The 13411-nt window shown below is 30.5% G+C and overlaps 2 protein-coding genes across 3 annotated transcripts; both read left to right on the forward strand.

The window, feature by feature from the left end:
- Nucleotides 1–701: 701 nt before the first annotated feature.
- On the forward strand, nt 702–5156 carry LOC145305633 (nuclear hormone receptor family member nhr-108-like). 2 transcript variants are annotated; one of them, XM_080147334.1, is made up of 8 exons: nt 702–812; nt 1197–1293; nt 1600–1641; nt 1883–1951; nt 2697–2772; nt 3799–3964; nt 4454–4762; nt 5009–5156. In XM_080147334.1, the coding sequence occupies exons 1-8, from the start codon at nt 782–784 to the stop codon at nt 5095–5097; spliced, it is 879 nt and encodes a 292-aa protein (XP_080003460.1). In that variant the 5' UTR covers nt 702–781; the 3' UTR covers nt 5098–5156. The 2 variants fall into 2 exon arrangements, with proteins under 2 accessions (XP_080003460.1, XP_080003459.1); XM_080147333.1 differs by having other exon boundaries at nt 5000–5112.
- A 294-nt stretch (nt 5157–5450) lies between these two features.
- LOC145305612 (uncharacterized) lies at nt 5451–12319 on the forward strand. Its single transcript, XM_080147295.1, has 12 exons — nt 5451–5605; nt 5980–6036; nt 7526–7594; nt 8108–8180; nt 8638–8737; nt 9276–9336; nt 9980–10075; nt 10717–10800; nt 11233–11298; nt 11569–11636; nt 11827–11907; nt 12172–12319. The coding sequence occupies exons 1-12, from the start codon at nt 5462–5464 to the stop codon at nt 12224–12226; spliced, it is 954 nt and encodes a 317-aa protein (XP_080003421.1). The 5' UTR covers nt 5451–5461; the 3' UTR covers nt 12227–12319.
- The last annotated feature ends 1092 nt before the right edge of the window (nt 12320–13411 follow it).

Below are 13411 nucleotides of genomic sequence, written 5' to 3' on the forward strand. Positions count from 1 at the left end.
CAACCACTATCTTTTTTTATTAAGTGAAAGCTAAAATCTTATCTTGTTGTCAAAATAATAAAATAAGCTTATAATTATGCTTATCTTTAAATACTTTTTGCATAGACAAATATTTAACAGTTAAAATTAAATAGTCAGTAAAAGTAGTTGCACACTTTAAAGTATTTTTTTTAGCAAAATGTCTCCATATTTGAATTATCCGTCGGTCAGTAAGTCCGTAAGCCATCTACGTTAAGTTGGAATCGTAATCTTCTCAGTTGTTATTAAAGATAGAGGACTAACATTTTTTTTGCTAAGTTCGCTTTTTCCATAAGCTTCCAGTATGTAATTTGATAATGTCGTTTTTCTCTAGGTGTCAAATATATGAATATTAAAACATGCGTGGTAGGTTTTGTGATTTCTATAGATTATTTTTTTATGTGCGACTACATCTGCCCTTTAATAACTTTCTCGTAGTTTCCATCATCATTTTTTTATGCTTTCTTACTTACTAGCCGATGCGCCCCTAGCATCTAGGGGATGTATGGAAGGGCAGAAAAATAGCTTAATACCATACCCAGACTTTTTTTATAAAAAGAAAACAGCCTAAAACCATCTCATAACCAATAAGAAGCTTCACTGTAATGGAGAACCATATTGGATAAGCGGTTAGCGAGATCCTTCGCTACAGACAATAACTCTTACTTCTTTATATTATAGGATGGATGTTGTCATTCTTGTTTTTAATAAGTCAAATTGTTTCTTATGATTTTTTTAGATATCATGTTTTAGTAAAATAAAAATGGAGACAAATAAAAGTATTTTAGATCAGGGTAAGAATTTTTAAATGATTCTCAAAAATCAGTACATGGATTAACAATATTACATCTATTTTAGTAGCGAAGATAATCTATGATTAGGTGGTCTGTATGATCTTTTGGTAGTGAATTTTCTTACGATACTTCATAGATGTGGTTAGATTTGTCCAAAGTTTTTATTGGTTTGGGTGATATTATAGTTGTAATATTTCAGAGAGAGAAGAGACATTACACTGTAAATTACAATGGTACCAAAAGTTATACAAGACGTCATTTTTTCATTGACTAAAAAACTTTGGATACTTTTATTTTTATTTGTTTGCTTGCTTTGGCCTTTGGATCCCTAAAATAGTTGGAGAGTAGACACTCTACAAGCAAGTTAAACAAACTGAATTTCAGGCGTAGAGCTAGACCTGTTGACGGGCATTTGCGGGATCTGTGAGGCTCCTTCCACTACAAGAAAGTATTATGGAGCTGTGTCTTGCTATTCTTGCAGGTATACAAAAGGGGAGGGATGTTTGTCTATTAAGGTCTCACAAACAGATAGTTTTAAGATTTTTATTTGTGTGAAGATAATCTCTTTTTAAAAGAATTTAGCTAGCAAGTAAAAACTATTGACAATTAAGAAATATACTCTATAATAAATTGGTTGTTTGATTTCGTTTCGTTTATTAATGAAAAAGATAACCCTATATTATTTATGTATAAACTAAATTATTATGTTACACAACTCAAACATCTTAGAGGCTAGGGGCAAAGCTACAGGTTTAATAATATTTTAATTAGATTTTTTTTATTTTAGAGTGTTTTTCCAGAGAAGTATTACTCGAGAGTATAAATGTGTCAGGAAAATAGTCATTATATGAATTGTATTAGTTATTGATCGTAGTATATAAAACTTTCCTCAGATAGTAAAATGAAAAATTGTAAGATTAAGTCCAGTTTTGTTATCCCGTGCCTTTTTTGTTTCTGATTTTATTTATGTGTAGGTACTTCAGTTGAAATTTTGGGGATCTGATAAAACATTCAATATGTAACATTTTAGATAAAAATCATAAATTTTATAATGTCTAATTTTCACTGAACAGAAAAACCAACAATTGTATGATTATCCATGAGAGTAGAAAATACTGCAGAGCTTGTAGGTTTAGAAGGTACAGTAGTTTTTAGATTAGATCACAAAAAGGGGTAAAATTTAAGGTTAAGTTAAAGCCAGATGTTATACTTTTGATTTGGCTTACTATTATTTTTTTGTGCATAGGGTTGTAGTTTCTATTGTTAAAATCGATGCTTTTCTATAATTAGAGTCGGTCCGTCCGTCAGTCCGTATATCGGTGATCTCTTTTCGTTAATTTAGACATGTTAGAATAGTCCTATCGATTTCAAAATTTGCAAGGTGATTCCTGAAGAAGTTAGGTAAAATTAAGAAAGCAGAGCAACTCTATAATCTTTATCAGAATGTCCGTACGTCCAGTTTGTTGATTTTTAACCTTTTTAACAGCAAATATGTATGTGAAATAATTATCCGATTGATCTAATTTTTGGAATACTAATTCCTAGGATAACAAAGTACATTGTTATAAGCGAAGAATCTCTGTAATCAAGTCTTAAAAATGGCATTATGTCTTAAACAGTATAATGTACTTTAGCAGTTTACTTTTTTGTTTCGACTTTTATTCATTTATATTCTGATCATTCAGTTCTGACACTCTACAAGTGTTAATTTTCGTTTGTCCTACCGTTCAAGAGCTTCGCATTTATTGATGTTGTCATCCTTGTTTCAATAATATTTGTATCTCATAAATTATATATCTGTGATACTAATACTCATCTTAGAAAAAAAAACTTAATCTAATTTTTTTTAAAAGGGATATTTTAATTTGTATTTTAATGATTTAGATGTTTGGAAATTGGAATGAATCCAGAAAGGGTTGGTGCTTCTTCCAGACAAAAATTAAACAAGAGTAAGACAGAGGTAAGTAAGCGAAGTGTGAACAATTAAGTCAAAACAAATAATCCCAAAAAAATATATAGATCCAGCAGTTTTAGGGATTTTAAGCAACATATGGACATTGGAATACTTTTAAAAATAATTTTCCCACTAATGTGCTTTACAAAAACTTTCCTATGATATGTATACTTTGAACATATATCATATTTTATTTGTCATGATCAAAATAAGTACCAACTAGTAGTAAGACAAACTTATTTTGAAATTAGTTTAATTAAAGTAAGGGTGGGGTCAGGAGTTTTTCGTTTGTTAAAATATTACTTACAGCTAGGTTATATTGGGTACTGTATAGCCCGAAGGTTTAGGACTCCACCACATTGTTTTGGCATTGGAAAGAAAAACTCAGGGAGTAAGGGAGGGGACAATGGGCAATTAATTCAATATAAGAGTTATCAAAGAAAGGGCATGAAATCCAGTTTAATCCAATAAATTTGTAGGAAATTATAAAGGGATTGTTAATTGAATAATAGATTTCCATAGCGTCATGTAAAGTGAAATCACAACTTGTTTTTGATGAAATATATTGAGATTTTTTGGTGTGATTTTTATATTAAAAGATTATTGGACCCGGCCAGCTGCTAGCAAGAATATGACGGCCCCTTTTTATTCTGTTTATTTCCCTTGCCCCCACCTCCCTTCTCCCCGTCTGCTACATTCCAAACTAACACAACGAGTGTTTATTTCCCATGCCCCCACTTCCCTTATCCCTTCTCCCCGACTGCAATATTCAAAACATACATAACGAGTAGCGGCATTTCATGCGCAATTCCCCAAACTCAGTCAGAAACTGCTAAATTCTTGCACATTCCCTTTAAGCCAGTCCCCAAAGTCTGAGACTCCTAAAAATTGAATATTCGATCCATTGTCCCCTCCCTTACTCCCTGGAAAAACTACTTCCCTACCCATAATTTAAAAAAAATAAGGGAGAATGGGGTAATCGGTACTCAATCAGCCATTCTTAAGCTATTACCTACCGTTTATACTTTTCAGGGGAAAACTGAGAAAAGCGAGACTGAAAACACAATCAAGAGAATAAGTGCACAAGACACTGATGTTAGTAATGGAAAGACTGATATGCCAGAAATCTGTGTGGATGAATCTATACCTGCTCTGCCAAGAACTGATGTTGAGATGTTTCTACAAGGCTTAAGTCAAGGTATGTAAGCAAATTATGCCCATATGTATGTTTATCTGTCAATATATTACAAAGTTATATAAATATTTTCCAATAAATCGAGATTGTCTGCATCACAACTCAATAACTTAAGTGTTGTTTCGTTTTGGTAATTCCAAATAACCTAAGCATGTTATTTTAATCTGCAAATTGTGAATCATATCTGGGAGGGAGGGGACATTTGGCTGTTTATTGTACTAGTCCCAAAAGTCTTATAATAACGTTTTCTTGTTCGTTGGCTTTATAATCTTAGGGATGTTTATTGAAATTTGATTGGTTGGTTCATTAAATTGAGTGTTTAAACTTTTCAACTACTAAGTGTAATATTCAGAAGGGGTAGTTTTATGTATCATCATTGGGGATGTACATTAATTTATCGCCCATTGTCTCATCCCATTAGATCTCTGGAATTATAAAGATAAAATAATGATAATAATATCTTTTATTGTTGATAAATTTTTCATATTTCAGATTCAAAGACTGAAAGTTCAATAACAAACAATTTGCAATTACCTATGATCTCAAATGAAACAATACAGCCTCAAAACAATTCAATTCTTATATCAGAAGAATATCCCAATATGACAAGATCAATCGATATTCAATCCAACCAATCAGATGTCTTTTACGAAAGTTATCAACCAATAACAACAGTGGCAATAAATGGTTTTGACCAATCAACAATCGTTAATGAAATAAATACACCAATGGCATCATTTGATTTGTGGAATCCTAACCAATCAGCAGTCTGCATTGTAAATTCAACATCAAATTCGCCAGGTACAAATAAAATAGTATGTATATTTTAATTTATTGTTTTTTTCTGCATATGACATTCATTACATCCATAACAGATAATTCCAGGAGTTTTGCATTATAAAATTATCCAATAACTTTCATTATCATTTATACATCTTTCAAAATCTTAAAAGTTCTTTAAACATTTCTAGGGCTTTAAAGTGTACCTCAATAAATGTTTTAATCCTTACTAAAATATTACTAACTGTTTTGACACAGCATTGGTAGTAGAGTCATATTCACCGACTGTGGCAGGCCTTGATATGTACATGACATCACCGAGTAGCTCCAGCTCATCAGGAAATCACTCTAATTAATAGTCATTATTTAACTATTCACTGCTACTTTCACTGTAGCCTCTAGGAATTTTTGGGGTTGGAATCATCCCCAAAACTAATGCACAAACAGCCAAAAAATATATATGGTACTTTCCTGAAAAGTAATTGTCAAACACACCTTGTATATATTGATTGAAAATTATTTTAAGGTATTGAATTAAATGATTTTTTAACATAATTAAAGATTTTGGTTACAAATTTACTTAGATGTAAGATTTTGAATCTTTAAATTTAAAGTTCATTAAGTTTTAATTTTATTTCAGCTTTACGCATTTTTTATTAAATTTTAACTTGTTATAATTCACAGTTAGAGTGATTTTTAATCACAGATTCTACATATACTATGAACAACGAGGTGTTTCCTTGTCAAGTACTTGTGACACCCAATAAAGACGTAGAAAGAGTTGCCAAAAAGTTTGCAAGAAATTATGACAAATCTAAGGTTTTAAATGGATCACGGAAATCTAATAAAAACAAGATTGGAAAGGTGAGAATTAGTGGTCCTTAAATCTCCTTGGCAGGATAAGTATATTATATACACCTTTAACATTCACACAAAAAACTTTTTTTTCATAACAAAAACTTTTTATTACATTATTACATTTTTACTTTTTTCCATTACTAGTTACAATATATTCTTGGTGTCATTTAGAATTTTTATTACAATTTTAAAAATCTTCCACATTTTAAAATATTTTATATGATAATAACAATCTCTTTTAGGGGTTTTCTTTCCCACTTCTCCTCTCATCTCCCTCATTTTTATGACGTCACATTACTGTTTTTTGGGACACTATAAAATTAAACCAAAAAAGTTAGGACTCTATCCTTCTACAGAGGCTATTTAAAATTTTTGTTTAGAATCCAGATGTAACTTTGTTTTTGGAAGAAGATTATTTACTTCACGAGGTTGTAGAGGTAGTAAATATTTATTTTAAATAATATAAGAATGCCAACATCCATAGGTAGCGTTCCTATGGCGTACGAGCCACTTTCTGAATGGATGATATATTGATGATGAACAAAATTTTCCTTTTTATAAATTAAAATTATTTGTTGAACAGTTTAGAAACTACTAGTTTGGAACCAACCAATCAAAATTCAATGATATTATCCTAACTTTTTAGGTAATGTAATTTACAGTCCAATGTACCTTTTAAAGGGCGAATATAGGTTCGATATGATATGAGCTTATATCAAAGGTGCCATTACATACTTTTAGAATATCTATGCCAAATTTAAAAATTCAAAAAAATCCTTAAGTAGATTTTGCAATTTTCTGATTCAATTGAACATATAATAAATGAGATTGCCGACAAAATCGTTTATTTTAGCCCTTTACAAGACTTTTTTTTGACTATTTTGCTTAAGTTTGATTGACTATTACATTGGCACGCACCTTAAAAGATAATTTAAATGTTTATTATTGTAGATTAAATACTATTTTATTTCATTTTTAAAAAGCATAAAAATAATTTGCGTAGAAGGGCGTCAGGACTATTGACTAGGGTAAATAATACGTCTTAAAGTTTATTTTCTGTACAGAGATCAAAAAACGGCCACAAAAAAACAGGGATTTGAAATCATTCTTCCTCCAAGAAAATTTTATTGATTATTTATTTTTTACATTATTTGATGTTTTTTTAACTTTTAAATATTTTACTTTATATATTTTGTATGAAGGTAGAAGGAGGGTATATTTACCCCTGATTAATTCCCGAAACCTTTTTCTCATTTATTTGTACTGCAAAATAACAACAGTATTTAGGCAAACTCTACACGCATCCTGTTGTGAATATTGGTATTTGAATATGTTAGGGAACCACTCCTCTGACGTCACAAATTAGCCCAATTGGCTAGGTTTTTAGCTATAACGGCCTTATCCAATGGAATATCTTTATTTGCTTGAGTTATTCATAATGTATATACTTGCACCTTTGATATAAGCTCATATCATATCCAACCTATATTCGCCCTTTAATTCAAATTACAACTTTTAAAAAGGGCGTTTTTTTTGGTGGGTAGGTGGAAGTCTTATATGTAAAAAATCTTTAATTTCTTTTAGTTTTAATTACAGATGTTTGGTCAAAGTTAGTTAGAGTAAAAGAAATTGCATTTTCCCCCATATCGACAATTGTCTACATCGTTGTATAAAAGTAACAGAATATTTATCTCTCTGTCTGCACCGATGGATCTCGCTAACAGCTAAACCAAAATGGTACTCCTTTACAATGTAGCTTCTCATAGGTATAGAGGCCCAATGGAGGTACTATCCCTTCCAAAAAAAAGATCTTTATATAGGAAGATTACATGCAAAGGAGAACCATATAGTTTGCTAGACCAATGGATACAAAATTAGTCAAACATCCTGTAACTTTATACAGTAGTAGTTATTTTATTTTTTTAGAGAAGGAATTTGTACGGGAATATGGTAATAGAATTTGCAGTTAAACACGTTCCAGATATTTTTATTAAGGTAGAAAAAACATTTTCCGATTAATATCCTTTGGATTAAATCGGTTCTCAGTCCCTTACTGAAAAAAATATGTGTATTATATCCAGTTTTCTACGAATATAAAAATGTACAATCATAAGATTTTTGAGAAAGTATCATACCAGGACAATTTTTCACGAAAAATATAATAAATGTCAACGAGATAAATAATTACGGTTTTATTGGCCATGACATTCAGCCCCTCGGCTTCAATAAAACGTAAACATTTTTCAATCTTCCGCCGTAAACTTTCATCATACGATTTCCCGCGGATAAGAAAATAAAAATGTTATACTATTTTTCTTATTTGTTTGCTCTAAAGGGCAATTTTCAACTAGATAGGGATTACACCTTTGCTTTTAGTAGCGAATCAACGTAATAATTTCAAGTGCTCACGTGCAATAAGTATGCCTAAACAAAATTCGACTCCTATTAAAGATATGCAGTTGAATTTTTGAGAATATTCCCTCACCTATATAATTGTGGTATTTTTAGCATTTCCTGCAACCAGAAAAGGGGGGAGCTTTACTAGAGCAATTTCTGGAAGGAAATTCATTTGCTAAACCAGGTAGTTAACTTTAATTATCAATTAATCTAACTATGTTAGAATCGTCCCGTTAGTTTCAAATCTAGCATAAGGATTTTATAGGTATACGTTTTAAAAGTGTAGAAATTCTATAATCATTTACATAAAGTCAGCACATCAATTTTAAATATATTAATATTTATTCAATTTTACCAATTATACCATTGATTTAATTCTGAAACACCCTATGCTTCTTAATGTTCGTTCTTCCTATTCCTAAGATAAATATAAATATAATAAAATGCAGCGAAGAATCAATATATCGAATCGTGTAACGTAAAAAAGTCAAAATAGGCATCGAGTATTTTAAGCATTTTTACTACCAGATTAACCTTGATTTTTGACGCTAACACTCTTTGCAAGTTAATGTTTGTTTGCCCTATTGATGAATTGTAAAGCTTAGCCCCTTTATACGTTATCATCCTTGATTTTAATTTAGTAATGTTTGAGATGGATAACCTGTTGATACCTGATAGTTTTGGTAAATTTGCTAAAGGATTTGTCTCAGTACTCTATCAATATACATATAAAGCCGAGGGGTAAGTTTTTTTTCTAATAAAACAAAGCTACTTTATAATTTTACTAGTGACTCAACCCCTAGTATCTAGATACTCTATATGGAAGGGTAGAAAAATAGCTTTAAACCATATCCGGACTTATTTATAGAAATAAAGTAGCCTCAAACCATGTCAGGGCCTATAAGAAGCCTCACTGAAAAGGAGAACCATATCGTTTCAGCGGTTAGCAAGATCCTTCGCTACAGACAAAGAAGCTTACTACTTTATGTCCGTTTGTTTGTCTGTCTAGAATATTGGCGATATGCAATAGGACACGTTAAATTTCAAATTTGGATGCAGGGGGTATATAAAACCATATTGCAAAACCGAAGTATGGATACACCCTCCAAGAGTCCAACAAACCCCCTTCACCAACCATGATACATATAGCCAAGATAGCCAAGTAAAACTTTCCGCGAACGCCTGGGCTGAAAAATATTATGGGTGGTGGGGTTTTGTCAGATAAGTGTCATCATCAAACACCTCCAGTGTTTTTACATAAACTTAATTTTTATTTCAGTCACTTTACAATGGGATTATACTTCCAGAAAGGACAGCAAGTAGCAAATGCCTATGAACAGGTATTATTCTTGTTTTTGTAGCAGTGGAACTTTTTATTATTTTACCTTAGAAGCGTCCTATCATTTTCAAACTTTGCATGATGATTATTTAGTAACAGGGATTACAAAAGCCATAAAAGCGAAGCTCAACAAACCAGTCTGCCAAACGGACATTAAGAAAAATAGATTAGATTAGATTTATTATTCTTGGGTGTACATACATAGAAAAAAAAAACAACAAAATAATAAATGAATTAAATGAATATTATATACATTTATATATACAGTCAAATTTTATTGATATGATTAATTTATAAAAAAAATTTCTTCCCAAATGGCAGTTTCCTAAAAACTAGGAAGTATGCAGTAATGAGTGAAACAGTTAATATAGACATACTTATCAAGTGAATAGGTTAATTAAATATTGAAAATATTGTGTTTTAAAAAAAACATCAATTGTATAATTGTATTACTTATTGATCTAAATAAATCCATCATTCAAAAATTTAAAATCGAAAGGACAATTTCAGCATCCCTTAATTATGCTGCAACTATCCGTTATAAAAAAAGAATCTAAGGCTAGAAAAGCTTCGCTTTCAATAAATAATAAGTAATAATCTTAATGAGAACTTTATTATAATTATAAAATAATAATAATTTTTAGGAAATAGAATCTCTAGTTAAAGTTGAACCTGAAACAGCAATTATGGTGAAGGAAAAATTTGATAAATATATTGAAGAAAAACCACTTTCTTATGAGGTATTATTTATTTAGTAGTAACTTATACGCCTCTACAGGCTCTTAGGAGCACTTGATGGAAGGCGGGGATGGGGAATTTGTAAACCCATAACTATCTATTTTTGTTTTAAAAAGAAAAATTAAAGCAAACTCTTTGGTGGGTAAGGGGGATTTGTTTATTTACGGGGTCAATTTTTCTTTTGAGGATTGATGTAATAAACCTTCCAAAGACTTATAAAAAGCTTCACTGTTAAAGAGGCATGATCAATTCAGCCGTTAGCGAGATATTTTAGTACAGATACATTGACAGATAGACATCTTGTTACTTAAAAAACATATCAATTGACTATATAAATTTATGTATTATTGACTATAGAATAACGTTTGATGAAGTATTGAAAATGGGAAGGAAATAGTGGCAGAGAAAATGTTTTGTTATGAAGAGTTGATGCGTTCGAATCTTACCCTAAACTTGAGTCATAACTTAAAATCATGAAAACTTGTGCCTATTGACATTGTTACTTTTTAAGATTTGAGACATTAATAGTTAGAATAGGAGTATTCCTTAAATTAACTTAGATATAAAACTTTAATTAACTAGATTTTCCTTGGTAAATTAAAGTTTCTAACTTAAATTATAAAATTTTATTTGTTTATTTTAGACTTCTGGTATATTTACAACCCCTTGGTGTTACTCCTATGAAGATGAAATATTCTACATGAACACAATATTAAACTTAGCTCAGGTAATGTCAATAAAACCATCTTGCTGGGTCTGGCTCACACTATAACATACTAGAGACGTTAAAAATTACTTCTATGTCTGGCGCGTCCTACAAATTAGGGTATATTTCTTGGCTTGTAAACAGACGAACTCATTACAGTTAGGACTTTCAGATAAAGGATATGTAATCAAAGGGTTTATTGTCTGTTGGATATTATTGTGGACGGGTAAAGTATCACATCCGATTACGAGCGGATGATTTTGGTTCTTTAGATTGTGTCTTGAAATTCAAGGAGAACCCTTCCCCAACGCAGTAAAAGTTTATAAAATTATAAAATAGGTTGTTTCGAAATTTGTACAATTAAAATTTAATATAATCCTTATATAAATTTTAGAGCACAAAGTAGTAAGTAATACCCCATTCAATTAACCACTGAGCTATTATTTTTTTCAGATTGCGAATGAGGACACTAAAGTAAAAAGCCTTATATTTTTATTAATCCTTACAAGACAACCTTCGGTAAGAAAAGTTATGAAAATTAAAAAAAACAGCTACTTTATAATAAGAACCTTAATAGACTAGATAATAGACTCATTAATCAAAATTTAACTTTTCTTTTTGTAAATCCAATAAAACAACTAAATTTCAATATGCTTTGTTCATATTTTGTTTTTACCTTTTTCACCAATTTAAAATTTAACCATGGTTTTTGCTGTGCTACTTATGGATATTTTCGGAGGCAAATTAACAAATCAGTTAGCACCCTTCTTCTTGTACTTGTTAATTCAGGAATCGCCATTCTACAAGAAAAAGAATATTCGAGCTTTGTCGAACTATATTACAACTTTACTCTACAGGTAAATAATCTTTCTCTTATTCCATTTTCATACATCCTCGAAATCCTAATACATAATATTTGAACACATTTTAAACTTTAAGTCGTCGGAAGAGTCTGAGAAATCAAATAGGTAGCATTTCCAATAGAAATAGTTATAGAAGTAGGCAGCTATATATGGTTGTTTAGCTTTCTAGTATCATTCTTCTTAGGTATTTATCAAGCCTAAGGGGAAGTCAAACCGCCTCAACTATGGTTGGAAATATTGTTAAATATATACATCAACTTGAAAGGTAAAGAAATTTCTGAAATATATTTTCTCATAGGAGTAAAACTATGGAATGGGGAAGGGGGGATTTTTTTTAGTGAAGATATTTACTGTGAAAAGGATATAGCTAAATTGACTAATGGCCTAATGCAAATTTGATATTATAAGTATTTTTTCAAATTAGATATAGTTTTTATTCTTTTTTTAAAAATCCATTTAAAACTTGATTTCTGAAAAATATCATAAGAAAAACTAAAACCACAGTGTTAAAGCTATATTATCTTTTTAGGTGTGTTGATATTTTTGATAACAGTAGACTAAAATTGAATACCAGTGTTTCTTAACTTTAATTTTTATGTAGAGTAAACCTGTAATCCTGTTTATTTGACTTTTTATCAACCTTATTTTTGAATAAATATGAATATATTTTTTATAGTGATTGTAAAACAGTTGAAATATACCTTATCCTATTATATAAAGTAGTAAGCGTTTTTTGTCTGTCCTGAAGGATCTCGATAACCGCTGAACCGATATTGTTCTCCTTTATAGTAAAGCTTCTTATAGGTCCAGGGAAGGTTTTAAACTATTTTTGGGGAGGGTTTCTTCACCCACCTCCCCTCCCTCCCAAACAAATTTTTACTCTTTTGAAACTCAAATTTAAAATGGAACGAGGTTTCCTCCTTTTACCTTAAGTGCCCCTAGATGCTTCTAGGGGTGTAGCTGTTAGTAATACATATAACATAAACTATAGAAAACATATTTATTTTTAAGAATGAAGTTTAAATTGATATATATGAATATTACAATTATATTTTTAAAAATGTTTAAAGCCATGAGTTTGTCATTCATAATATAGTTCTTACTCAGCTATATATTGATTTTGAAACATGATGATAAAAGATGATCATAAAGCAATTCAATACAAATACACACAGTCTTTACATTGCTTAAATCAAGTAATTCAGGTGCAATTAGTTTCCTTTGATAAAACTTTTAAAGGAGGTTACAGGATAGAGAGCAAAGTCAACAAGTGAGATGGCAGACAGACCAGCCCAGGTCCCCAATGATCTTCCAATGTCAATTATGAAATTGAACCAGTTGTAATTTGGCAGTTCTGTAAGCACTTTGACTTTGGGATTGAAATTAAATACTCCATATGCAGTTGGGGTAGAAATTTTACCTTTCAATGTTACCTTCATTTTCAGTTGTCTACAAGGCTTTTTGCATTCAGTTTCAGCTTTAGTTGCTACATTAGACATATATTTCTGGGCATAGTTTGAGATATAATTCGTTACATTAGATTTTTTTTCTTCACAATGGTCATGATCAGATAGAAGAGGGGGAATGCATCCCAGCGAAGGCATGAAATCTTTTGAAACATAATCATCTACACAGTTGGCATATGAGTATTCAGGTTGTGGATTGCAGTTTGAGGTTACACTGAGTTGATGAACTTCTAAGTCAATATAATATGAGTAAGAAGCATTTTTGTCTATTTGAAGAACCTCACCTTGTTGTGAATTTGGATC

The sequence above is a fragment of the Acartia tonsa genome, chromosome 14 (assembly GCF_053477335.1).
Source record: "Acartia tonsa isolate MP-2025a chromosome 14, ASM5347733v1, whole genome shotgun sequence".
In the NCBI taxonomy this organism is placed as follows: domain Eukaryota; kingdom Metazoa; phylum Arthropoda; class Copepoda; order Calanoida; family Acartiidae; genus Acartia; species Acartia tonsa.

Excerpts from the sequence above, each read along its gene's own strand:
- LOC145305633 (XM_080147333.1), top strand. The coding sequence starts at position 782 with ATGGAGACAAATAAAAGTATTTTAGATCAGG. Across the intron at positions 1,952-2,696 it reads AGAGCTTGTAGGTTTAGAAG|ATGTTTGGAAATTGGAATGA; the intron begins GTACAGTAGTTT and ends TTAATGATTTAG. Across the intron at positions 2,773-3,798 it reads TAAACAAGAGTAAGACAGAG|GGGAAAACTGAGAAAAGCGA; the intron begins GTAAGTAAGCGA and ends TATACTTTTCAG.
- LOC145305612 (XM_080147295.1), top strand. The coding sequence starts at position 5,462 with ATGAACAACGAGGTGTTTCCTTGTCAAGTACTTGTGACACCCAATAAA. Across the intron at positions 9,337-9,979 it reads TAGCAAATGCCTATGAACAG|GAAATAGAATCTCTAGTTAA; the intron begins GTATTATTCTTG and ends AATAATTTTTAG. Across the intron at positions 10,801-11,232 it reads CAATATTAAACTTAGCTCAG|ATTGCGAATGAGGACACTAA; the intron begins GTAATGTCAATA and ends TATTTTTTTCAG.